This window comes from Canis lupus, chromosome 2 (assembly GCF_011100685.1).
Source record: "Canis lupus familiaris isolate Mischka breed German Shepherd chromosome 2, alternate assembly UU_Cfam_GSD_1.0, whole genome shotgun sequence".
Lineage (NCBI taxonomy): Eukaryota > Metazoa > Chordata > Mammalia > Carnivora > Canidae > Canis > Canis lupus.
This window is the reverse complement of record NC_049223.1, coordinates 78,558,839-78,585,648: the sequence shown is the minus strand read 5'-3', so window position 1 is coordinate 78,585,648 and position 26,810 is coordinate 78,558,839. Positions and strand designations below refer to the sequence as shown.

Sequence of the window (26,810 nt, the reverse complement as noted above, 5' to 3'; positions counted from 1 at the left end):
ATTTAGGAAAGCTGCAAGGTGCCAGGCTTGTTGAATCCCCACAGCGGTGTGACATGGGTTTTGTGACTTCCATATTACGGACGAGGAAGCTGAGGCTCAGAGAGGTGTAATGTGGTGCCCCAGGGGAGCACAGCTTGTCCACAGGAAACACGGCCTGACTCTGAGTCCTAGGCGTGAGCGGGGTCACTACCACGAGCAATCCGCTAACCGCGCTTTATTCGTTGATTTACTCAATTTATTGAGCATCTATGATGTGCCACTCCCCATTCTAGTTGTGAGCAAAGATCCATTTTTCTTTTTTTTTTAAGATTTTTATTTATTTATTCATGAGAGACACACAGAGAGAGAGAGAGGCAGAGACACAGGCAGAGGGAGAAGCAGGCTCCCCATGGGGAGCCCCAAGATCTATTTTTCTATGGAGCTTCTATTCTAGTTGGGGGTGGAGCAGAGGAAGGAGGTAGATGGAAAAAAATGTAATCAATATGTAAATTATGAATAATATGTCTTACAAAAAAAATACGTCTTACATGCTGAGAACAAAAGAAAAAAATTGAGTGGGCTAAGGCCCTGGGAAGGCTGGAGACACAGCTGTACATTTAAACGGGGTAATCAAGATAGGCCTCACGGAGGAGGTGACATTGGTGGGAGGATGAGAGGTGGGGATGGTGTTTGAGGGAAATTATTACTGTCAGAGGGAAGAGTCAAGTCAGTGCCAAGACCCTGAGGTGGGAGTGTGCCCGGAGTGTCTGAGCAACAGCAAGAAGGTGAGGGTGAGCAGAGTGTGCAAGGAATCCTTACACATAAAGGGCCACGCTGCCGTGTTGTGACTAGACCACAGAGGGCGGGGAAGAGGCAGGAGAGCCGGGAAGGGCTGCTGCAGTCCCAGGTGAGACACTGTAGTGGCTCAGAGGGGGCTGGGAGCAGCGGATGGTGGTTGCATTCTGGATTTATTCTGAAGGCAGAGTCAGCAGGATTTCCTGCTGGATTAGATGCGCTGTGAGAGGGAGAGGCAGCAGGGCGCTTCCAAGGTTTCTGCTGGTTTTGAGTGGGGCAGATGTGGGCAGGGAAGGGAGATCAGGAGTTTGCTTTTGGACATAGTGAGTTCTGAGATACGTAACTTCTCTCCACACGGAGCCAGATAAATAACACTCAAAGGCAAGACCGAAGAGGTGCATTTATGAGGAGCCTCCAAACAAAAACCAGCTGATTTCAGGGTTTCCCCAACATCACCTTTTCTATTTTCTTTAAAAGATCTCATTTATTTATTTGAGAGAGAGACAGAGCCAGAGGGGAGAATCTCAAGCAGACTCTGCACTAAGCATTGGAGCCCGACGCTGGGCTTGATCCCAGGACCCTGAGATCATGACCTGAGCTGAAATCAAGAGCTGGATGCTTAACCAACTGAGCCACCCAGGTGCCCTGACGTCACCTTCCTCTTATCCACCTGTTTTTAACTCGGGGGTCCATGAACTTGGATGGGGAGAACAATTACATCTTTTTCCCCCACTAACCTCTTCCTGGAATTTTGCATTTCCTTCACTTAACGAATGTAGGCGACAAACCCCAGTAGACTTAGCAAGGCCAGTGACTGTTACCAATAAGGATCACAGATATTTTCACTTTACATGATTGGTGCCACAGATTATCCTCAAATGTCTTTTGTCTTCATCACCTCTTTGAACTTATGGTAACTATTAGACCCCACTACACTTTATGGTTTCATGCATTGGCAAGCACATGTATTAATTACTCTATCGTAAATTTGAATTTAAGACATTTTTGATAATGGTATTTTGTCATACTTGGTTTCCCTGGTAATTCTATGCATTTTACTGTTTGACTCTAAAATCATTATTTTGAGAGGCACCTGGGTGGCTCAGTCAGTTGAGCATCAGACTCTTGATTTTGGGGCAGCCCAGGTGGCTCAGCGGTTTAACGCCGCCTTTGGCCCAGGGTGTGATCCTGGAGACCAGGATCGAGTCCCACGTCAGGCTCCCTGCATGGAGCCTGCTTCTCCCTCTGACTGTGTCTCTGCCCCACACCCCCCATGAATAAATAAATAAAATACTAAAAAAAAAAAAAGACTCTTGGTTTTGGCTCAGGTCATGATCTCAGGGTCGTGAGATCGAGCCTCCACATGATATCAGGCTGAGGGCAGAGTCTTCTTGAGATTCTCTCTCTCCCCCTCCCTCTGCTCCTCCCTCAGCTCTCTTACTCTCTGTCTCTAAAACAAAGAAATACAATCTTTAAAAATAATAATAAAGTAAAAATAAAATGGGTATTCGGAGAAATCTTTATCAGTTTCCCCAGACTGCCAAAGGGGCCCATGGCACAAAGAAGTTAAGACCCCGATCTAAGATAAATATCCTTGACAAGACAGGAGCAAAAATCAATAAATAAGGCGCAAACATCTCTTGGGCCGTGGCAGGAACCATGTCAGGAACTTTATAGATATCACTTCATGAAATCCTTCCAGTTGCAAGGTGGGCATTCCTAGTCTTCCCCCCTTTACAACTGAGGAAATTGGGGCTCAGAGACATTAAAGTCACCCAGCCGCTCAGTGAAAAATCAGGCGCCCAAACTCCAGGCGATTTCTAAAGCCCGTGTTTATGTTACTAAAACAAACTGGATCATATGCCAAGCCCTACATGCCCCTGTGAATCAGCACAGCGTCATAGCCCAGTGGCAGGGTGGTAGTAATTAAGAATTGAAGACTGGAGGGGCGCCTGGGTTTGCAGAGGGTTGAGTGTCCAACTTTTGATTTGGGCTCAGGTCCTGATCTCAGGGTTGTGAGACGAGCCCTGCACTGGGTTCCACGCTCAGCGAGGAGTCTGCTTGAGATTCTCTCGCTCCCTTTCCCTCTGTGCTCTCTCTCTCTCAAATAAATTAAAAAAAAAAAAAAAAAAAGAACTGAAGACTGGGGTTAGGCTGACTGGGCTCAGATCCAGCCTTTGCGGATTGTTTACCTGTGACTTTGGCTAAATTACTCAACCTCTCTGTGCTCTCGTTCCTATGTCTATAACATAGGCATCATGGGGATAAGGATGCCACCAGCAGAAATCTGTTGTGCAGTCACGAGTGTGTGACAGAGCCCAGAATCCAGAAGATGCTTGGTTTATAAGGATTTATTTTTATTTTTATATATTTATTTATCTTTAAGATTTTATTTATTTATTTATGAGAGACACACACACACACACACACACACACAGAGAGAGAGAGAGAGAGAGAGGCAGAGACACAGGCAGAGGGAGAAGCAGGCTCCTTCCAGGGAGCCCAACGTGGGACTCGATCCCAGGTCTCCAAGATCAGGCCCTGGGCCAAAGGCGGTGCTAAACCACTGGGCCACCTGGGCTTCCCTATTTTTATTTTTAAAGATTTTATTTATTTATTCATGAGAGACACTGACAGAGAGAGAGGCAGAGACACAGGCAGAGGGAGAAACAGGCCTCTTGCAGGGAGCCCGACGTGGGACTTGATCTCAGGACTCCAGGATCATACCCTGGGCCAAAGGCAGGTGCCAAACCGCTGAGCCACACAGGGATCCCACATTCATATTTTTTAGTGCTTATTTATTTCTTTTAGTAACTCTACACTCAACACAGGACTCCAACCCACGACCCTGAGATCTAGAGTTGCATGCTCATCCAACCAAGCCAGCCAGGCCCCCCCATCACATTAATATTTGACAATAATAACTTCATATCAGTGTGTTGGGCATGGGTCCACAGTGTCTTGCTCTCTACACTGGTCCCAGTGGGGACCAGTCTCCTGCCCCATCCCCCACACAGAGAACTGCGTTCTTCTCTAGACTTGGAGCTCCCGTTCACCACTTCTATGCCTCTATACCTGCTTGGCCCTCTGCCTGGAATGTCCTTCCCACCTGATAAACTCCTACTCATTCTTTGGAGCCTGCATCAAATGTCCACTTCCTCCATGAAGCCTCCTTTGACTTCCCCAGGGAAGATGGCCACTCTACTTGAGCCCTCCAGGGGACATCTGCTTATTTTACATGCTCAGCACCAACTTCTTGATTGTCCTTAGTTGTCCTTTAGGGAACCATTCCCTTCCTGGATTTTGGTCCAAGGGGCAGATCTTAACCCTATGTCATCCCTCATGTGCCCAGGACTGAGCACATGACTATGCCTGGCCAATCAGAGTATTCCATTCCCCAAACCATAGTGATGGGTTCAGGGATGCACGCACCAGCCAAGCCTGATCCGTGAGGTTAGAATCTGGGACTTTCTGTGTAAGCCAGTTGGAATTGGGTTTCTGTCCCTTGCGATCACAATCAAGAATCCTGACTAGTACGAGCAATCCTTGAGTAAATTGTTTTGTGATTGGTTACCTTCTGTCTCTATTTTTTTAAAAGATTTTATTTATTTGAGAGAGAGAGACAGCAGGAGTAGGTGGAGGGGCAGAGGGAAAGGGAGAAGCAGACTCCAAACTGAACGGGGAGCCCGATGTGAGGCTCCATCACAGGACCCCGGGATCATGACTTGAGGAGAAGGCAGACGCTTAACAGCAGAGCCACCCAGGTGCCCCTGTCTCTTTCTTTCTAGACCATAAAATAATCCAGGGCCAAGACTGGTTCTTATTCAAGAGATGATCTGGGGTCCCAGCCCGTTTAGATAATGGCAGGAGAGTTGACATAGTCCTGGGACAAGACTGTGCACATACACCCTTTCCGTCCCATGTGGACAAACCGCTTCTGGTCTTCGTTTCTGGTAGGGATGGAAAAGAATGCATGTGCCAATTCAGTGACCCTATGCCTTGTCTCTGAGGTTGCGTTAATCTGCTCTAGCAAAGATATCACATCCGGCACAGCAGCTGCCATTGCTGCTGTTCCTTGGTAGGGTTTGCAGTAGTCCACTGCCATCTTCCAGGACCACGAGGGTGAGTTCACCCTCCATTGGTTCACCCTCTCTCTTTGGTCTTTCATCATCTTTCTCCAGGGCATTGGTAGCCTCCAGGAATAGCCATCTAATTCCAGTGTTTGAAACCATTGAGCAATTGCCCCCATCGATTAATTCCCTTCCTGTCCTATTCCATTCACCCCCAGTGAAAATGTTAACAATTGCGCAGTAATTGCATGTGAGAGGCTGCTGGAACTCCACAACCCACCAATGATAGGGTCTTCACTGTCAGGCACCTGGCAGGTGATCCAGCTCTAAAATCTCATTTTAGCTTGCTTCCTAAAACCACTTTCTGTATCAACTGATATGGGTTGGGTTCTCTTAAATCTTAAAAAAAATTTAGGTCTTCAGCCCCTCTGGAGCCTACTCTGGATGTGGGTATTATGTGGGTGTGTCTTCCTTTTACCTCTGTGTAATGAACCAGCATTCCCAACGTATCTTCGTCTCTCTGCTCTCGCTACTGTCTTTTTATTTTTTTTTAAGATTTTATTTATTTATTCATGAGAGACACACAGAGAGAGTCAGAGACATAGGCAGAGGGAGAAGCAGGCTCCTTGTGGGGAGCCTGATGCAGGACTCAATCCTAGGACCCCGGGATCACAACCTGAGCCAAAGGCAGAGGTGCAACCACTGAGCCACCCAGGTGTCCCTGCTCTGGCTACTGTCTTAAGATGCCACATCTGCAGAGAATCATTGACCTCTTAATACTCTTCCTTTATGACTTTAAAAAAAAAACCAACTCCATTCGTCCTGCCCTCTATACAGCACTGGGCACTTTGGACCATTTCCACTTCTTGGAGCTCTGTGTGCACGACCTTTCTAGACTTATTATTCTTGTTTGCCTTTTCCTCCTTCATCCCTTCCTCCTCTTTCATCCCTAGGGCTTTGCGGGTTGACTTTCTCTTACAGCTCTTAACAATTGGTGTAATTTAAGGCTCTCTGGTTGTCTTTATTTTTATCCCGTGTAATTCTATCTTCTTTGAGAAATCCATTCATTTTCAAGGTTTCAATACTTCCAGGTGTGTGACTTCCCAACTGGCAGGTCCAGCTCTGACCTCTCTTGTGAATGCCAGTCAAATTTCAAACTGAAAACTGGGCATTTTTAGTATGTCTAGAGTCCCATTAATCTTAACCATGAAAGTAATTTTATATGATTCATGTATATTTTGTACATGTCCAGATCTTCCAGAAATCTAGCACAGTATCTTCTAAAAAGTAGGTGTTCAGCATGTATTTATTCAAAGGATAAGAGGATCTCTTACATTTAGCCGTATTAAAAGTCAAAGTCAAATATTTTTATTCATGGTTCAAAAGATCAGAGTCACATATTTCAGAGGGAAGTTCAGCCACGAGTCAGCTTATCTTCATCTTTCGGGAAGCAGTGTTTCTCTCTCTGAGATGAGTAGGGAGGGAGGAAAAGAGTTGGCAGTGGGCAGAGCCATAGTCCCTGCGCTGTACTGGAAAGATCTTACTTTTGGAGTCAGAGAGACCTGTGTCGAAATTCCATATTCTCGGGATCCCTGGGTGGTGCACTGGTTTGGCCCAGGGCGCGATCCTGGAGACCTGGGATTGAATCCTACATCGGGCTCCTGGTGCATGGAGCCTGCTTCTCCCTCTGCCTGTGTCTCTGCCTCTCTCTCTCTCTCTCTCTATCATAAATAAATAAAAATTTAAAAAAAAGAAAAAAAAGAAATTCCATATTCTCTGCTTACAAGAGCCTGCTCTCCTTATGTATAAAAGTGGGTTAGAAGGCTCAGGCCAGATGGCTATTAAAGACTGAAGGAAGCAACACATGGAAAGTGCTTAGCACCCAAAGAATGCTAAAGAGAATTGTGAGTTTTCTTTTCTGTTTATTTAGTTGCTTCTTTTTCGTTCTTTCTGTTGGCGTCTTCGGTGGAGGGATTGTCTGAGGAGGGGAGGGAGGGAGGGGTGGGGTGGCGGGTGTGGTGAGGGAGGGGAGGGTGGGGAGGGAGGGGAGTGGGGAGTGGTAGGGCGGTGAGGGGGGGATTCGATGTAGGTAGCGACTTTTTTCTTCTTTCTTTCCTTTCTTCCGTCTTCCTTTCTTCCTTTCTTCCTTTCTTCCTTTCCTTCTCCCCTTCCCCTTCCCCTTCCCCTTCTTCTTACATCCCTCTCCTGCATTCAGCTTCCAGATGAAGACAGACGTGTCTGAGCTCTCAGGATAAATGGTCTCTATCTGAGCATCCTGCGTAGCCAAAGGGGAAAGTCAGAATGCAAGTCTCATTAATCTACACAACCTTCCCCGTGCGTCTGTAAAGCAGAGGGAGGAAACTACACCTGTCCCCTACTTACAGATTGAGAACTCAGAGTACCAGGTACCATCCCAAGAGCATCAGACGAGCACTTTACAGTTTTCAACAGCTCAGAACTCGGACTCTCAGGAAGTGAGCTCACCACTTTTCAGATGGGCAGCGGAGGAGATCATGTCAAACTGTCCATCCACCATGATCCTTTCCGGTGACGTGGGCAGCACATTCAAGCTGGTGCAGGGGCGAGATTTGAAGTCACTACAAGCATCCCTAGTCTGTCTCTGGAATCCTTCCAGACCACCTCCTTGTTTTTCTACCCTGCTTACTCCTCGTTCATAAATTTCTTAGTCTTCAACTCTCTTTGTTTTGGCTTCGTACTATGGTTCCTATTCTCCACCCATCTCTGTGTTGGATGGTCCTCTGGGCTTGACTCACTCTCCTGGCTCTCGGCAACCACACTGATCCAAGTCACTGCTTGGTCTTTGTGCTTCGAACTCCCACACTGCGCCGACGGGTAAGAAGCAGCCCGTCTGTCAGGTCTGCTGGATGCACCCCACCCCTCGCCAGGACCACAGGGATCGTGGGGGCCTGCCTGCCAGTTCCAAGAGGGCAAAATAAGGGCATTTCTGCCCCCATCATTAAAAAGAAAGCACTCCAAAACAAGCAGTGCAGGATATGAAAACAAGAGTATTGTTTATTAAACCAGGAGAAAACAGCAGCCCCCCCCCCCCCCGATCTCACAGGGAGCAGGAAAGTGGAGAGACAGGAGCCAAGCACCCCATGTGGACATCAGAGCATCCCCAGAGAAACACCAGACTAGATTGTGTGGACAGAGGGTTCGTCGTATGCGTTTCTTTATCCTCAAAGCTTACTATAGGACTATTCAAGCACTGGCCAGATCAAGTCCTCATTCAACAGTTGTTGAATGAATTACATCATTTTATGTATATCATATAATAGTTATCCGCGTTTGAAGACATATTCTCTTGCGGGGGGAACGGTTAGAGATGTTCCCTACATTGCTAAGTGGTGCTGCCATTATTTCTCTTAGAGAGAAGGCCCTTCCCAACCCATATGCTGAGGAGAACTCTAAGCAATACCCTCACTTTGATATTTAGCATTTCACTGCTTCAAATATTTTTTAAAAACTCACAAAATCTGCTTTTTCATTAGCTCAGTCTTCGTCTTTCATTATTTTAACATGAACTTGGTTCCTATGGCGGTCAGGACTTGATAATTACATTCAGCCCTTTGCAATTATTAGTAAGGAACCAGGTAACAGCACTGACATTTAATATTTAATTGTTTTTGATCAGCATTAATTAGTCACAGATGCACGCCAGATTCCCATTGAATTAAATTCTCTCGGGAACATATTGCGGGCTCAGGGATTCTAACCACATCAAAAAGTGAATGTTCAACTTTAAAAGTTGGGCCCTAGAGACCCAGGCATCCATGGAGAGGAAATTCCAGATGTCTCGCATTCTCCCTCTTTCGTCAGAAGTCAACCTCCTACTTGCAGCCCCATGGAATCTAAACCCTCAGGGTTCTGCAGGGGATCTTGCAGGCTGCAGTCTCTCCCTTGTTCCACCAGTTTTACCCTCTTCCCTGAATCATTCCCATCTGCCTGCAAACATGACTAATTCCTCTGACCCTGAAAACCTGCTCTGGATGCCACTGCTTCTCGAACTATCACCGCTTTTCTTTGTTCCTTTTTAGAGAAATACTCCTCGGAAAGATCGGTGCACTTAACGTCTCCAACCCTTCTCCTCCTGGTCTTTCTCAAACCCACCATCTCCAGTCTTTGGCTCCGACCCCTCCGAGGACACCGTCCTTGTCAACGTAACCCCAAAGAACCACCTTGGTGAGAAATCCAACGGCTGGGTCCTCACCTCCCTTGGACCAAGCCAGTCATGTTCTCTTTCTTGAAACATTTTTTTCATCCTTTGGCTTCCAGGAAACTATTCGTTTTGGGTTTCCTTCCACCCACGGTTGTTCCTTCTGATTCTCGTTTGCTGATTCATCCTCTGCTCCCCAGGCTAGACTTTCATAGGCTCAGCGCTTGCTCTTCCTTTTTCCTCCTCTATACTTGTTCCTTAGGTGATTTTAGAGAAGCACATGTATGCATTGAACTCCCCATTTTTCAACTGCACTGACCTCTCCCTCTGCTTACTCTGTATTTCCCCTCAAATGTTGACTTAGCCTGGGTACCTTAGAAATCAGACCCCGAGGCCCAGCTTATGCTTGGGCATGCTCTGTTGGAAGAGTGCAATCCCAGGGCAGAGATGGGGGGCGGGGGAAGGGGAAAGGAGGCAAGGAAGGAGGGCAAGCAAACACAGAGAGGTGCATTATCTAGCTAGCCATATGTTCACAAGAGAACACAGCTAGCGGCTCGGTCACACGGGAACATGTCCAGAGAGAGGCCGTGTGTGTGTGTGTGTGTGTGTGTGTGTGTGTCAGGAGGGACCACAGCACCTCAGGGCTGCCTCGCAGGAAGGAGAAGAGTTTATTTCTGGCCTGTAGAAGGAAATAGATTTCATCTGTTGGCTCCTTCTTATGTCTTGTCTCTCAATGATAAGAGTTTACCCCTTGCACGTCAGGCCTGTGGTCCCCGGCCTTTCTGGACTCCCTAGGAGGCTGTTTCTCCCAGCCATGCTTTAGAGCCTAATCTGGGCTCAGAAGTGTTTGGAGAAGCTGTAGCCTCAGTGTGTGGACATGTGGGCCGGGTGCGGGGAGCTTGTGCAGGTCCCCAGACAGCAGGCACGATGGGGCCCAGAGGCTGAGGCAGCAGGAGGCCATTAGCGGTGGTGGTCAGGCCTTTCTTTGAGTCAAGAGCGAGTGGGGAGGATGGGGAGGGAGGCAATATAGGGCAGCCCATAAACTGGGTCTCAGCAGCTCCAAACTTAAGCTAGCTAGAACCCAATTCCTGCTTCTGTTCCCCTGCACAAACTCCATCCTCCTGTTTTCTTCTTTTTTTAAAAGATTTTATTTATTTATTCATGAAAGACAGAGAGAGGCAGAGACACAAGCAGAGGGAGTAGCAAGCTTCGTGCGGGGAGCCCAATGCAGGACTCGATCCCAGGACCCCGGGATCACACCCTGAGCCAAAGGCAGAGGCTCAACCACTGAGCCACCCAGGTGCCCCCCGCCTGTTTTCTTCTATCACAGCTTCAACTCCTACCTTTCTCTTTCCTCACTTCCAAAATCTTAGAACTGTTCTTAAGTCCTCTTTCTTTTTTCCTCAAACCCACATCCCATCCATCTGCATATCCTATCAGCTCTACCTTCAAAATATATCTGGAAGCCAAGCTCTTCTCACTGCCTCCTTTCCCGTAATTCTTAAATGATCACAAGAGTCTTTCTGTCCAGCTCTCGGTTTCTGCTCTCGCCCCCACATTCTGTTCTCAACACTTTCAAACGCAAGTGGTCACTCCTCCCCTCCAGCCTTTGATGTCTGTCCGTCTCACTCAGAGTAAAACCAAGCTTTGCTATGGCCTGAGAGGTTCTATACCATCTGCTTCTACCACCCTTCTGATTTTATCTCCTGTTTGTGCGCTCCGTTCCAGCCACACTGTGCCTTTATAGATAGAGTCAAGCAGACTCCTACCCCAGGGCCTTTGTGCTTGCTCTTCTATGTGCCTACAAGACTCTCTCTCGCCAGTATCTGTGTGGCTTGCTTCCTCATTCTTTCAGAGTCCTTAACCTTGTTCCATTGCTTCTCAGCTGGAGACGGCTCCGTGGAGGATGGGGCTGAGGGATGGGAAAGACAGGAAAACAGGAGGGAAGGAAAGATCCCTTCAGGAGCTTGTCAGAAAGTCCAAAGCAATTGCAAGGATAGTTTGGCCACCAAGGAGACCTAATGTATGGGAGAAAGTCCCATGAAAAGAAAGAGTTGGAGAGGGAGTGGAGCCTTTTCGAAAGGCTTTGAATGTTAAGTAAATGGGAGAATTGTTTATTCTGTAGACAAGGGCATCCAACTGAGAGTCATAGTCAATTCATTTAAGTTTCCATTGAAAAATGTCTCCCAACCAGGAACTCTGAGTCAGTGTTTGTCCTGGTGGCCTAAACATATCCACGAAGGAGGCAAGAGAAACCAGCATTGACAAAGGAGCAACAAAGTTGAGAAAAAATATATGTTCCTGGGAAGAATTTTCCAGGCCCTTTCAAGAAGTTGATAGAAGGGAGCCTTCCCCAGAGCCGCTATTTGAGAACTCACACATCCCATGATGTGGCACCTGGGTGTTGGAAATGGGATTCAAAACCGACCCAACAGGGGAAGAACAGGGGAAGCTCGGTGTTCTGGTGCTCTTAGGTCAGGCCTACCTGGCTCAACCACTAGGATCTCGACACCAGTGTTGTAAGGTCAAGAAGGTCAGCGACTGTGGGTGCCACTGCCCTCTGCTGGAGGGACTGGAGTCCTCCCCAAGGCCTGTATTTGGCTCCAGGTCCACCATTAACCTTCTTGGATCCGTGGGTCCCTTCGACAATCTGAGGCAAGCTACGGACTCAAAAAATATATGCATTCATCCATAAAGATTTGCATAGTTTCAAGGATTTGTGGAAAGACCCTCTGAAATCCATCCATCAACTTTCCAGATAAAGGTATAACTTTATTTTTTCTTATTTATGTATTTAGATTTCTTTTAAATTGAAATATAATTGACACACAATTATGTTACATTAGTTTTGTTTTATTCCACACATAAATGAAATGATATTTTGTCTTTCTCCGACTCATATTACTTATGTAACACCCTGTAGTTCCATCCATGTTGTTGCAAACGACAAGATCTCGTTCTTTTTTTTTTTTTTTTTTTGTGGCTGAGTAATATTCCAGTGTATACGGACACCACATCTTCTTTATCCACTCATCTGTGAATGGACTCTTGGGCTGCTTCCGTGTCTTTGGCTATTGTAACTAATGCTGCAAAAAACATAGGGTGCTTACATATTTTCAAATTAGTGTTTCCGTTTTCTTTGGGTAAATACCCAGTAGTGAAATTATTGGATCATATGGTAATTCTATCTTTAATTTTTTTTTTTGAGGAAACTCCATACTGTTTTCCTCAGTGGTTATGCTAACTTACATTCCCATAGAGGTGTAACTTGTGAACCCGACAGACCTAAATGCCAGTTCAGGGCTGAGACACCCACCTATATGGCTGTGAGACAGAAGATAAATAAAAATGAAGTTACTCAACCTATTTTCTGCCAAGAAAGTTTTTTCTTTTCTTTTCTTTGGAGCCTATATTTAGAAATATTTTCCCTACTAGAGGCACCTAGTTGGCTCATCGGTTAAGTGTCTGCCTTTGGATCAGGTCATGATCTCAGGGTCCTGGGATCCAGTCCCCGTGTTGGGTTCTCTCGGTGGGCAGTCTGCTTCTCCCTCTCCCTCTGTCCCTCCTCCTTGCTTGTGTTCTCTCTCTTTCAAATAAATAAATAAAATCTTTAAGAAAAAAATATATTTTCCCTACCAAATGAATTGCATTGACTAAGAAATCCCCAATTTTTTGTTAACCAAACAGAACAGGCAAGTGATAGCCAGTAACTTCATTATGGCTGAGTTCATACAATCCAGACAAAAATCAAAGCTAACTTCACATTAAGTTGACCAGGAGAGCTGTCCTGTGGATAAATCCATGGCTTTGGTTGGCCTTTGAACTATCAACACTCAGGCTATAATGATTACACGTGCACCAACTCTTACTCTCAAGTTCATACATTTAAATCCAAAGTAACTCAGTGATGGTATTTGTCTCAAACTCACACTCTCTCACAAATCCATTTCCATGCCCCTTCAGTGTACCTTCAAATGCATATAAATGCACCTTCAAACACATCTTTCCAAGCATTCCCTTAGACTCAAGCTCTCTCTGACATCAATTCAAACACATACTGACCGCAAAGCTACACTTAAATCTGCTCTGGTTGTTACCCTCCAATTGTGTCCCACCCTGGGACCCTCTGGCCTCCAATGGGGGGCCATGTGAGAACACAGAGCGTTGACTGAGCACCACTTTGTACCTGGCACAGCTGGTGCTAGAGATGTGGAAATGAAAGAACCCCCCCCACACACACACCATCATTCCTGCTCCTCATTCATTCTTTTAAGAAATATTAGTTAAAATGCTTTCAATATGATCAGATACCATGTGGAGCACTAGGGATACAATGACCATGAGACCCATGAAGTCCTTGCTTTCATGGAATGTAAAGTCTGGTGGGAGAAACAGGGCAGGGCAGAGAGGAGAGGAGTACACAGAGAATATGATTGCAAATTTTGATATGCACTAGGAAAGAAGGTGATGGGCCAGAAAGAGAACAGGGGAGGAGAAGGGTCTGTCATGGGTTTAGCAGCCAGGATCCTGGTAGGAAACACGTGGTACGCTCAAAGTGGGACATGGAGGAGAGTTCAATACTTCGCAGTTAGTAACAGTGGGAACCTTACCGGTATTATGTCCACAGTACAAGGGGAAGAAGCAAACATGAGAATCTGAAGAGAGAGTTGATGGGGGGCCCAACTGATGGGAGCTGCTCCATGTATGTACACAACCAACAATTAATGTCAGTGTAGACTGAGATCCAGCTCACAATTTCCGATTTCCCATCTAGCCAGTTCCCTATTAGCTTGTTTTCCTGGGTTGCTGTAACAAAGTACTGCAGACTGGGTGGCTTAAAATAATAGAACTTTATTCTCAGAGCTGGAGGCTAAAAGTCCAAAATCAAGGCATCTGCGGGGTTGGCTTCTGGTTGGTGGGTCAGAGGGAGACTCTGTTCCATGCCTTTCTTCTAGTTTCTGGTGATTGCCAGGAGTCCTTGGCATCCCTTGGCTTGCAGCCACATCACTCCAGTCTGTGCCCTCATCATCACTCAGCCACCTTCTCCTGCATCTGCCTGTCTCTGTCTTTCTTGTCCTCTTATAAGGACCCCAGTCATTTTGGATTTAGGGCTCCTCTTATTCCAGTATGATCTAATCTTAACTAATAACATCTGCCATGACCCTATTTCCAAATAAGGTCACATTCTGAGGTTCCAGGAAGGACATGAATTGGGGGCAGGGGGCACTATTCAATTCAGTAGGTCTGCTTATTTGCAAAGCATTGATTTTCCAAAGTGTCTTCATCGTCTTCTCTTTCAGGGACCCCTTCATTCCATTTTTAAGAAAGATTTTATTTATTTGTTCATGAGAGACATAGAGAAAGAGATAGAGGCATATAGGCAGAGGGAGAAGCGGGCTCCCTTAGGGGAGCCTGATGTGGGACTCAATCCCAGGACTCCAGGATCATGAACTGAGCCGAAGGCAGAGGTGCAACCACTGAGCAACCCAGGTGTCCCATGAATAAATAAAATCTTAAAAAAAAAAAATAAAATAAAAAAAAAAAAGAAAGAAAGAAAAGAAAAAAGAAAAAGGAAAGGAATTCACTTTTAATTGAAGGGAACTTAGGGGAAAAAAGACCCTCTTGGAATCGCAAAGACCTTTATTTATGCAGGTGCTGTGCTATAAAATATTCTAATCTGCTTGGTTAACTAAGCTGGATTTACAATCTAGTAAACTAAACAAAGAGCTTATGTGTACCTGAGTAATCAGTTGAGGGTGACATCTAGACTACTTAAGTGACAGTTTTCACTTTTTCATTTTTCTCCTATTCAGTATAAAAGGATGCTGGCTCTCTTGCTGTGGAATTGCTTTATTGCAAGACTCTATCTTTACCCATTTTTTTAAAGATTTTATTTATTCATGAGAGAAAGAGAGAGGTAGAGACACAGGCAGAGGGAGAAGCAGTCTCCATGAAGGGAGCCCGATGCAGGACTCGATCCTGAGACCCCAGGATCACACCCTGGGCTGAAGGCAGGCGCTAAACCGCTGAGCCACCCAGGGATCCCCCTTGTCTTTACCCATCTGAAGGTCAAACTTCATCTTCATGAAACTTGTTTCATACCATTGGGAGAAGTCCTAGCTGTGATAACAGTGACTTATACAGAGTTCCAGTTAGGAACCAAGCACTCCTTTGGCAGTTTGGAGTTATAAAAACATTTTGGCATGACATTGTTAACCTCTGAAGACTTCCTTACTTTGTGTTTGTGACACAAGAAGACATTCCAGGGTCATCTTGTATTTTCCCTGCTCCAGCTCTGGAGTCTCCATCATTTTTCTAAGGAGTCCTGGTATTTAGAAGACAAAAGCTGGGCTTGCTTATTGCTACTGATGTGTCATTGCTTGCATTTATTTATTTATTTATTTATTTATTTATTTATTTATTTATTTATTTATTTATTTTCAAAGTAGGTTCCACACCCAGTGTGGAGCTTGAACTCACAACCCTGAGAACAAGACCTGAGCTGAGATTAAGAGTTGGACACTTAACGAACTGAGCCACCCAGGGGCCCAGTGTTGTGGTTTTACACCCTCTAAGCAGACAGGATCAGGAAATACACATACGTATATTTAAATTTATCTCTATTATATTAAATACCATGAATTCATACCAATACATTCAATTCTAATCCAACAGTGAAGAATTCTTGCAAGGGTTCCCCTATTCCATGTTTGTAACTCCCTTCTCCAGCATTGGGACTTTTTTTTTTTTTTTAAGATTATATTTATCCATTCATGAGAGGCACAGAGAAAGAGGCAGAGGCACAGGCAGAGGGAGAAGCAGGCTCCCTGCGGGGAGCACGATGTGGGACTCGATCCCAGGACTCCGGGATCACACCTTGAGCTAAAGACAGATGCTCAACCACTGAGCCACCCAGGCGCTCCTGCTTGAGAAATCTATTTTTAATCATTTCAAACATAACTAAGTTTATAATGAATGTATTGCAGTTTTTTTTTAATATATATATTCCACACTTGTATTGGTCTTTGTTCTCCGAGAGCTATAAAAACTCCGGAATTTTCATTTATTTTATTCATTCGACCACCACCATGTATTTATCAGGCAAACATTGTCAGATAATGTTCTAGCAGTGGGGATACAGCAGTGAACAAAACATCGTGCTGGGAAAGGAACTGTGGAAAGAGAGAATAATAGATACAAGGCTAGGAAATGGCAAAGCTGGGATCAGACCCCAGACAGCCTGGCTCCAGAATTCACGCTATACCATCTGCCTCTGATTGCTTTTGTAAGTTGCTCTCTGCCTTCTACCAAAGTTTACAACTCTCTTGAATCCAATAAAAATGCCTCTGTCAGTTTCTAACTCAACACAATGCAGAGCCTTGTGCATCTTCCACATGACTTCTCTGAGACTCAGTTTCCAAATTTGTGAGAATGAAGATACCAATTTCAATCTGCTAAGAGGATAAATGGAATTATAGGAAATGCCCGGTGCTATTTGTGACACTTCATAGGTATTTAATGAAGTTAAATTTTTTTCTTTTTCAACACAACTGTTACATTACACAATATCCTTAGAACATTTTTAAAAAAATTTTTAAAAGACTTTATTTATTTATTCACGATAGAGAGAGAGGGGCAGAGGGAGAAGCAGGCTCCATGCTAGGAGCCTGACATGGGACTCGATCCCGGGACTCCAGGATCGCACCTGGGGCCAAAGGCAGGTGGCAAACCGCTGAGCCACCCAGGGATCCTCCCCTTTTTTTTTAATATGCTCTACACTCAACATGGGGCTTCAACTCATGACCCTGAGATCAAGAGTCACAGGCCTTACTGACTGAACCAGCCAGGTACTCTGAGAGAATCTTTTTCTCTAACTCATTCAATCAGTCATTCATTTATACATCCATTCAAAAAGCATTTATTGAGACTCCATACACACTAGGCCCTCTGCTAGTCACTGGAGATGCAAAAAATGGCACAGCCCTCATTCCCGAAGAACTCCCAGTTTGGTCCAAGAATTTGTACACAAAGAATTACAATACAATCTGAAATGTAGCTCAGATGAGAGCTGGAAGAAAGGTGGTCATGGAGAAAACCTTCCTGAGGGAAGGGGCTCTGTCTAGCAAGGACTGGCACAGGAGTTCTACTATTAAAGTTGCCAAGAGGGCAGCCTGGGTGGCTCAGCAGTTTAGGGCCGCTTGTGGCCCAGGGCATGATCCTGGAGTCCTGGGATCGAGTCCCACGTTGAGCTCCCTGTGTAGAGCCTGCTTCTCCCTCTGCCTGTGTCTCTGCCTCTCTCTCTCTCTGACTCTCATGAATAAATAAAATCTTAAAAAAAATAAAGTTGCCAAGAATAAATGAATAAATTACTGGGTAAATGAGTTCAATTCAGTTCAATAAGCACTTCATAGAAGATCCTACTGTCCGAGGCATTCTGCTCTGTGCCCGGAATGTGGAGATGAAGAGGCAGCTCAGGCCCATAAGGAGTTTCTAGTTTTACTGGCAGATACAAACATCTATAAAGAGCTGTTTCTACAGAATGTAGAGATCTCTATGGGAGAGGCAAGCTACTTGGACAACAAGAGGATAGAGGGGGCTGTAAGCTCTATTAGTAGATGAGGTTGGGAAGGGGGTGGTGCTCTAAGATCCATTAAGTGTAAGCTTCCTAGAATGAACTCCTTGAGGCTTGGGCATATATTGTTGTGCCCAAGATTGCGAATCCGAGAAACCACCAAGGAGTTGACACCGATGCAAGCACAGGAGGGTTTATTAACAAGCTCGAGCTTGGGTCCAAGTATAACCGACACGGCGGAGCAGGGACTTGGACCCCTAGGTGGGTTTCAGCTGGATTTTTATGGGCTGGTCTAGGGGATTTCCAGAAGGGGTGGAGGAATTTCTTAAGCTCTGTTCTCATTCTGATATGGGACTTCCTGCCACAGGCATTAAGCACAGGGGCCTGAGAGGTCTGTACTTGTGCTAACGCCGAACTGGAGGTGGAAAGGCCTTACTTTTGTTGGCCTCCACAATATCCCACAGGCAGATGGGAGTCACTGACAGCTTTTTTTTTTTTTTTAATTTATTTATTTATGATAGTCACAGAGAGAGAGAGAGAGAGAGAGAGAGAGAGAGAGGCAGAGACACAGGCAGAGGGAGAAGCAGGCTCCATGCACCGGGAGCCCAACGTGGGATTCAATCCCGGGTCTCCAGGATCGCACCCTGGGCCAAAGGCAGGCGCTAAACTGCTGCGCCACCCTCACTGACAGCTTCTAATCAGAGGACGAATGAGCTCACATGTGTATTTGTTGGTCGGAGGGGGAATGTAAAAGGGGAAGGCGGGCTGAGGCCAACGCCAGCAGCAGAAAGGCTGAGTTGTGAACAGGAGGCTTGAGCTGGACCGTTGCATCTGGAGATGGAGGTTGGCAGTGGTTGCAATTGCTCTGGGACAGTGTGCAGAGCCAAGGGGGGATGGATGGGTGCACCCTTAGGGCAACCCTGGGAGGGCACCTAAAGATTCGAGTCCGGAGCAGGACTCGGAAAGGCCGGGTCCTGGGAGCCCGCGGAGCAAAGTGAAGGCGGGGACGAGGAGGTCCAGCGCGGGGACAAGGAGGTCCAGCGCGTGTCCGAGTCCCCAGAGCATCCCTTAGCTCTGCCCTAGGTGACCTTTCCGCGGCGGCTGGTCCAGAGCATCCCTTAGCTCTGCCCTAGGTGACCTTTCCGGGGTGGCTGGTCCAGAGCATCCCTTAGCTCTGCCCTAGGTGACCCTTCCGGGGCGGCTGGTCCAGAGCATCCCTTAGCTCTGCCCTAGGTGGCTTTTCCGCGGCGGCTGGGGGTGCAGGCGGGAGCCCCGCCGCAATCAGTCGAAACAGCCAAGACGAGTAACAGGAATGAATAAATCATGCGCTGCGCCCTCATCTGCCCCAGGAATTGCCAAGGCCAACGTCGGGAGCCGGTGCGTTGGAAGGGCCTTCCCGACCAGCTCTGGATGCCGCCTGGGCCGCCTGGGCCGCCTGGGCAGCCCGTCAGCCGCGCAGCGGGCTCAGGTAGGCGCGGCTCCAAGGTCAGGGTCACCTCGGGCCTCCCGGCAAACCCGTCACCTTGACGACCGACGGGGAGGGGGAGGAGGGGGGACCGGAAGGGGCGGGCGCGTGCAGACCGTCTCGCGATATCTGGCAGGCCGGCGCCGGCCTTCCGGGCCTGGAAGCGGCGGCCGGCTCTCGCGAGACTTGCCGGGAGTCGGAGCGCGCGGGGCCCGACCTTAAGGGAAGCGGGAGCCGCGGGTGGGGAACATGTCGGATTCAGAGCTCGGCAGGAAGTGGGACCGGTGCATGGCGGATGCGGTCGTGAAGATAGGTAAGGGGCCTCCCGCCTCGCGCCGGGCGGCCGGCTCCGGGCCCCGCTGTCCAGGCGGGGTTGGAGGGGGAGCCCCCGGGGGAGGGCGGGCCGACCGGCCTGCTGCAGCCCCGGGGCGCGGGCGCGGGCGCGGGCGCGGGCGCGGTCGGGCCGGCAGGTGGCTCAGGGCTGCGGAGCTGCTCGGGCAGAGGGCGGCCTGCGGGGCGCGGCCGGTGCCCTCCCGCCGCCGCATTTCCCCGGGCGGGGCGTGGAGCCCGGTCAGGGGGCACCGAGCTCGGCGGCTGAAGCCAGCGCCTTCCCGGGAAGGTCACGGGGAGCCGCCTGTGGACGCCGCCGGGCCCTGGCGAGCGTGGCTGTCAATGCCGAGTCGCAGCCCGACCGCCTGGCGCCCGAGTCGCCCGCGGCCTTGAGACTGGAGACCTCCAGATCTCGGATGAGAACTGCCCCGGGAAGTAAGACACTGGACACTTTTGGGGGCGGGATGGGGCGGGGTGTCCCTGGTGTAACTCCCGCGGAGCCTGCAACACGTGCTCAGTGACGACACGGATTATGACGTCACTGCCCCGTCCTAAGGGCCGCACGCTGTGCTAGGTGTGCGACGCATGACGTCAGCTCCCACAGGCGGTGACGCGGAGAGGTGAACCGATGCGTCCAGGGTCGGGTAAGCGACAGAGTCGCTCGCCCCATGCAAAGTTGGATATTTGAACTCAGGTTTTCTGGCTTCAGGTCCCACGCTTTTTTTCTTTGAGGACTGGCTCTTGTTATCCAAAATTTGTTTTTGTTTTTGTTTTTGTTTTTTTGCATGGGAAGCTTGAATATTGAAGAGGATTTAGGATTGTGCCCTTTGAGTGACAGGGTTGGAAGGGAATTAAGATGGGGAGCACCATGAGAGCAGAGATGATTTGTGGTCTAGTCACTGCTGTATCTCTAGGCCTTTTCTCGGTTTTCTTGTGCTTAAAAAAGTTGTTGAGGGATCCCTGGGTGGCGCAGCGGTTTGGCGCCTGCCTTTGGCCCAGGGCGCGATCATGGAGACCCGGGATCGAGTCCCACGTCGGGCTCCCGGTGCATGGAGCCTGCTTCTCCCTCTGCCTGTGTCTCTGCCTCATTCTCTCTCTCTCTCTGTGACTATCACAAATAAATAAAAATTAAAAAAAAAAAAAAAGTTGTTGAGAAGGAGTTAATAAGAGGAGTACTTACTTGGCAGCCAAGGCTTGACAGCCTTGAATTCGCTTCTCATCTCTGTGATTTGGGGCGAGTTGTTGGATCCCTCTGTCCTTCTGTCTCATTTGTAAATTGACAGTAGCCAAGGTTACTATCTCACAGAGTTGTTAGGATTATGAGTTAGTATAAGTAAAGGCTTGGGTATGAATCATTTATTAAATGGGTTATTCTAAAAAAAAAAAAATAGAATGAGCTATTCTAAAAAAAAAAAAAAAATAGGTTATTCTGGGCAACCCAGGTGGCTCAGCGGTTTAGTGCTGCCTTCCCCCCAGGGTGTGATCTTGGAGACCTGGGATCAAGTCCCACGTCGGGCTCCCTGCATGGAGCCTGCTTCTCCCTCTGCCTGTGTCGCTGCCTCTCTCTCTGTGTCTCTCATGAATAAAAAAAAAAAAAAAAAAAAAAAAAGAATGGGTTATTCTGTAAGTGAGCCAAGGAATACAATTTTTGTTATTGTAAACCACTCACATTTAACATGTAGATATTAAATGACCACAGTAAGTACTAAGCAGCATGATGGCAGTAAAGAGTGGGAGGCAGACAGCTGACTTTGAAGTCACCTCTCTGGCACTTCACCCTTGTCCTCGCTAGTTTTGTATCTTTTTTTTTTTTTTTTTTTTTTTTTTTAAAGATTTTATTTATTTATTCACGATAGTCACAGAGAGAGAGAGAGAGGCAGAGACACAGGCAGAGGGAGAAGCAGGCTCCATGCAGGGAGCCCGACGTGGGATTCGATCCCGGGTCTCCAGGGTCGCGCCCCGGGCCAAAGGCAGGCGCCAAACCACTGCGCCACCCAGGGATCCCCGCTAGTTTTGTATCTTTGCGTAGGCTCCCTTCCCTCACTATGAAATGGAGCTAAAAAGATTTACCTAGGGCACCTGGGTGGCTCAGTGGTTGAGCGTCTGCCTTTGGCTTGGGTTGTGGTCCTGGGGTCCGAGGATCGAATCCCACATCGGGCTCCCCACGGGGAGCCTGCTTCTCCCTCTGCCTGTGTCTCTGTTTCTCTGTCTCTCGTGAATAAATAAATAAAATCTTAAAAAAAAAAAAAAGATTTACCTAAAATGATTAGGAAGATTGAAGGATAGTAAAAGTACATAGGATACTGAGCACAGGGCCTGGCACTTACATAGTCAACAGATGGTGGTCATGATAATTGTTGACGTTAATATTTTGTGCCACTGAGGATCACCTGAGGCTGTGAGTAGCGTCGCTGTCATACGTGAGTGGGACATTGGTGTGGGGGTAACACACAAGAGAATAATTAAATGAGGCACAGTGATACAGGATTACAGGTAAAAGTTGAAATGAGTGATGCAGGCTCTTTCTGCAGTAGAGCTGTTATGAGTCCAGTCAGTCCCTCAGTGATGGGCTGAGGTCATCCAGTGAGTTTGCAAGGAAAATGGGCCTTCATCTGACCTCTGGAGAATGACTTGGACATGGATGGTCAGGGAGGGCGGGAGAACTGGAACAGAGGCCAGGTGAACTTTTGTAGAGCAGGAGATTGAAGCACAGAGACGTTAAGAAGCTAGATGTGTTGGAGCAGGAGTTAGAATCAGGCATTCTAAGTCCAACACCCCTCCTCCCTGAAGGAGGCTGGTTTGGGTGGAGTCAGAATTGTGAAATGTCTGAGAGAAATTCCACTTTATCTGAAAGGCTTTTGAGTTGCCTTTGGATTTTTTATTTACATGCATGGTGCATATTCAACACGGCTGTCTTAAAAGATCTATTTCTGCTTCTCGGGCTCATTAGGTCTAGGCTGGTGGAGAATCATGGGATGGTTTTAAGCAACAAATATTTATTGCATTCTGGGCCAGTCAGTGGGCAAATAGAGGAGCAGAAGGCATTTCACTTCCCTCAACGGGGAATTGATGTGATATAAATGGAATTTTGGTATGATTGTTCTGGCAGTGTTTTATACAGAACAGGTCAGGAGTCGAGGCCAGCGGTGCTGTGAATGTGAAGTGATGAAAGCCTGCTCTGTTAGACCAGAGAGGAATGGGTGTACTTGAGAAACGTCCAACTTCGTTCCCCATTTATAAAACGGAGATAGTAATTCCCACCTCCTAGGCTAGAACAGTGCCAAGTTCATAGTAGGAACTCAATAAATGCTATTTTATTCATCTTTCTCTCCAACTGGTTAACTTTGCCTCATTCCATTTCTTACAAAGATGACTCTAAGGTTAGAATGTGGTTAAGGGGGGGCGCCTAGGTGGCTCAGTTAGGCGTCTGCCTTTGGCTCTGGTCACGATTCCAGGGTCCTGGAATCAAGTCTGGCATCGGGCTCCCTGCTCTGGTCTGCTTTTCCCTCTCCCTCTGCTCCTGCTCTCTAGCTCTCATTAGAAAGAAAAAAAAAATTATATATATATATATGGTTAAGGGGTGATTCACTGATGGGAGCTGGACCCAAAACAAGAGGGGTGTGTGTGTATACCTCATTTATCTGAAGTAATGAAAGACTAGAAACTGACCATGGGGGGATGGCAGGAGAACAGTGAGAACAATGGTCATGACTTTGGTTGCTTTTCTGCTTACATGGTTGAATTGTTTGAGAATGATAATGCAGTTGAGTAGGGGGTTTTAATTTTGCTGGAGAAACTGAGTTCAGATTTGGAGGGCATTGTCCGGTTAGTAGTGAGCTTAGAGAAAGTGCTTAAAATCGATGAAGCACAGATGCGTTACTTGGGGAGGCTTTGGTCTGAGAGGTCTTTGAGTCGGTGAAGACGAGCACATTCTATAGTGAGCGTATTGGGCCCAATTCCCGGAATCGGTGAGGTTATGGGGACTCTTCAAACCTCCTTGGCTGCTTGCTGCCCTGTCCTTCAGGAAGGAGGTGGAGACTCAGAGTGGCAGCCTGCCAGAAGATAGAGGTTTCGGAGAAGATGTAGGCGAGGAAGAAGGGGCCAGTGCAGGCTTTCAGCTCCATATTGGGAATTTCATGCTCTGGCTTGACTGAGGGAAGCCAGGGTGAATGGACAGCTCCCTTTGTGAGCATTTCTCTGTGTGTTTGGCTGCCTTAAATGTGAAGTGTTTTTGTTCTTCTCCCACTGGTTTGCTGAAAAATGTCTATTTTCATTGCTCACGTTTAGCCTAGATGTAGTACAGCCGAGTTAAAGAGCATATAAGCTTGTACTTTAGACAGTAGTTCTTTCTTTCTTTCTTTTTTTTTTTTTTAAGATTTTATTTATTTATTCAGGAGAGAGACACAGAGAGAGGCAGAGACACAGGGAGAGGGAGAAGCAGGCTTCATGCGGGGGGCCCGATGCGGGACTCTATCCCGGGACTCCAGGATCATGCCCTGGGCTGAAGGGAGGCAGTAAACCACTGAGCCACCCAGTCATCCCCTAGACTTTAAAAAAACATAAAAGCAACTGCTTTTCATGGATCTCTTACTCTGAAGCTTGAGCAATGTCTCAACAGAAAATTCTATGATTTTGTCCTATAGGAAGAGCTACGTTTATTCATGAATACCCTCCGCTGTCATAAGACAAACAGTTTTATTTTCCTTGTTAATTTTGGTTTTAAAATATCAGTTTATTTTGTGTGTAATAGGAGCGTGGTAGGATAGGTGGTTTCTAATAGTTTGACCTAATATATCAAGCCCATGAATCAAACAAAAGAAAACAAAACACATGCCTCCCTGTAATAGGCACAATAGGCCATTGTTCCTTACACATCTGTTTCTCTCTTTCAGCTCCTGTTCCTTTCTTTTCCTTTCTCCCCCTCACATTTTTGCCCTTCTCTTTGGCCCGTGTTATTCCTGCCACTCATGTGCATTGCCTACTTCCTCTGTAAAGTTTGAGATTAATGTATCTTTTTCTTAAAATAAACTTGTTAGCATTGAATAAGTTCCTAGGTGTCCTGTTTATACTCCATGACGTCCCTAATTTTTCTCAGTAGCACATATCACCATCTGAAATCTGTGATTTGTTTCTTTATGTGATTGTCCCTCCTCACTAGAATGTGAACTCAGTGAGACCCAGAAACTTTTTTTGTTCACTGTTGATCCCCTAACCCCTGGCATAGAGGAAGCATACAGTGATTACTATTAAATGAATGATATGTATTGCCGAGAATTTTGCAAATACATTCTCTGCCCATATTTCCTCCTCAGTGTGTGTTTATTAACCAAATGAATTAGCATTTTTTATTTTAAAAATTATTTTTATTTATTTTTGAATTAGCATTTAAATTAAAAAGTCAAGTAAGGGGACGCCTGAGTGGCTCAATGATCCCAGGGTCCTAGGATGAGTCCCACATCAGGCTCTCTGCAGGGAGCCTGCTTCTCCCTCTGCCTGTGTCTCTGTCTCCCTGTGTTTCTCTTTAAAAAATAAACTCTTAAAAATAAATAAACTCTGAAAAAAAAATAAGAAAAGTCAAGTAAGGTAGATTTCATGTGAATTTCTGCCAATTCACATGTTTGATCATGTGTCCCTGTAATCTTGGGACTTTTACCAACTTTTTATTTCATCTGGGAATGTGAATTATTGTCAGATCTTCATAATAAAGTAGTATTAGAAATGTCTGGGAGTAGTCCTCTAAGAAACATGAACCAGAGAGCACTTTTGTATTTAAACAAGTAAAGGCTGATGTTGGTTTAAGCAGTAGTGCCAAAGCCTTATTGCAGGAAATTAAAAAGGAGTGAGGAATATTACATTTTATGAATGGCATGTTCCGTTATTTTTTATGGGAATGCGTCATTAATGGTTTTTTGCTAATTTTATGGATTTATTTTTAAGGTTTATCAGATTTTTTTGAATGCTCTGGTTTTCTTTTTGCACTCTGTTCATGGGCTGGGCCGTTCGCTTCCCTTGTACATAGCGAGTAATTTGTCTCATATGTGTACCCACATGAATCAATCACATCTTCTTGTTAATGAGAATAGAAGGCATAGCTATCATGCCAAAATAGAGGGCTTAAAAGCTCTGAGCAGAGCTGGTGCCCTCAGCTTGTGCTCATCACTCTGGACTGGATGGGCTGTTATATCTATTTTCTGTTTACCTGGGAAAATAATTCAGGAGATGAGAAAAACCCAGCCCGGAGACTTAGGGAGATGCTTCCTTGGGATAGGAGGATCTCTAAGCTCTGCACGTGTGGGTCGTGGAAGTACTGCCATTGCCCCCAGAGCCTTGTTATAACTCACTCTTGAATGCTGGAGATCTGTGCTGCCCGGCTGTGACCTCATGACCAAGTTGATGTCTGTGTGACAGTGGTCCGGGCCTCAGAGTTGCAGATTTGCCTGAGGAGGCTCTGAGGAAAATCCAATTCCAGGATTCATAATGTGACTTGTAAAGTTGGACCATGGATTGGGTCCTTCTTCCCCTCTTCCCCACATTTCACTCCCACTGTGAGGCCAGAGTACCAATATCTAGTCTCACTAACCTGTGAGTTGGTTAGGAGATCTAGAAGAGGGGAAGGAGATGTCGTGGTTGGGCTAGGGGTTGCCCAAAACTGCGGTGCTTTCCTGGAAAAGCCTGTCCCTGCCAGCCAGATGTATTCAGCACAGGTGCGTTTTTCATTTTCTTAGTAACAGGGAAAATTACAGGCCGTGGACATTGGGAAGCAGCCCTAGAAAGTGTGCTGTTCAGTGGACTATGGGGCATTCCTGGTCCTTTCCTTTTCTTTTCTGAGGTTCAGTTTATAGAGTGTACAACTCTTGATCTCTGGGTCCTGAGTTTGAGCCCCACATTGGGCGTAGAGTTCACTTGAAAGAAAGAAAAAAAGGTATCAAAAGTGTCTCTCTGTGCCTCATTTTCCTCATCTATAGAATGGTGGTACCTTCCTCGGGGGTTGTTACAAGTAAGGGTAAAATGAGATACTCTCTCTACAGCAGTTAGGATATTACCTGTACTTGATAATTATTAGCTGCAGGCATGTGAATGAAGGATAGCAGTCATAAGTTAAAATAATTGTCACATTTGCTTTTATCTTGTTGTTGCGGGTAGTATGGAAGCCCGATGATCAGTATTCCAGTTATATATGTAATAGTAACCATTAATGTATACTTCTCCAAACAATTTAGTGCCAGGCATTGTGGGAAGCCTGGGGGTGCAGTGCACAGATAATAGGCATTGGCCTTACCCCGAGGGGCTTACCTTCTGAGGAATGTGCCAAGAAGGTGGTGACATTGGAGTTCCACCTTGGAGCATTTGTCGGCATTTAGTAGGTGGACCAGGTGGAGGACTGATTTCTAGGCCTTGGAAACTGTCCGGGCGGTGTCCCAG

The 26,810-nt window shown here is 46.6% G+C and overlaps 1 protein-coding gene and 1 long non-coding RNA gene across 2 annotated transcripts in view; one reads left to right on the top strand and one right to left on the bottom strand.

The window, feature by feature from the left end:
* Positions 1 to 11,961: 11,961 nt before the first annotated feature.
* LOC119870466 lies at positions 11,962 to 20,671 on the bottom strand. The gene is made up of 2 exons (XR_005356110.1): positions 20,569 to 20,671; positions 11,962 to 12,107 (listed from the first exon to the last, which is right to left on the bottom strand). It is a non-coding gene; the product is annotated as an uncharacterized LOC119870466 (long non-coding RNA).
* MICOS10 (mitochondrial contact site and cristae organizing system subunit 10) overlaps positions 19,219 to 26,810 on the top strand; it is a 34,135-nt gene continuing 26,543 nt past the window's right edge. Inside the window, exon 1 of the mRNA XM_038531785.1 lies at positions 19,219 to 19,371. Coding sequence (XP_038387713.1) covers positions 19,308 to 19,371 — 64 coding nt within the window. The 5' untranslated portion in view covers positions 19,219 to 19,307. The remainder of the gene's footprint in view (positions 19,372 to 26,810) is intronic.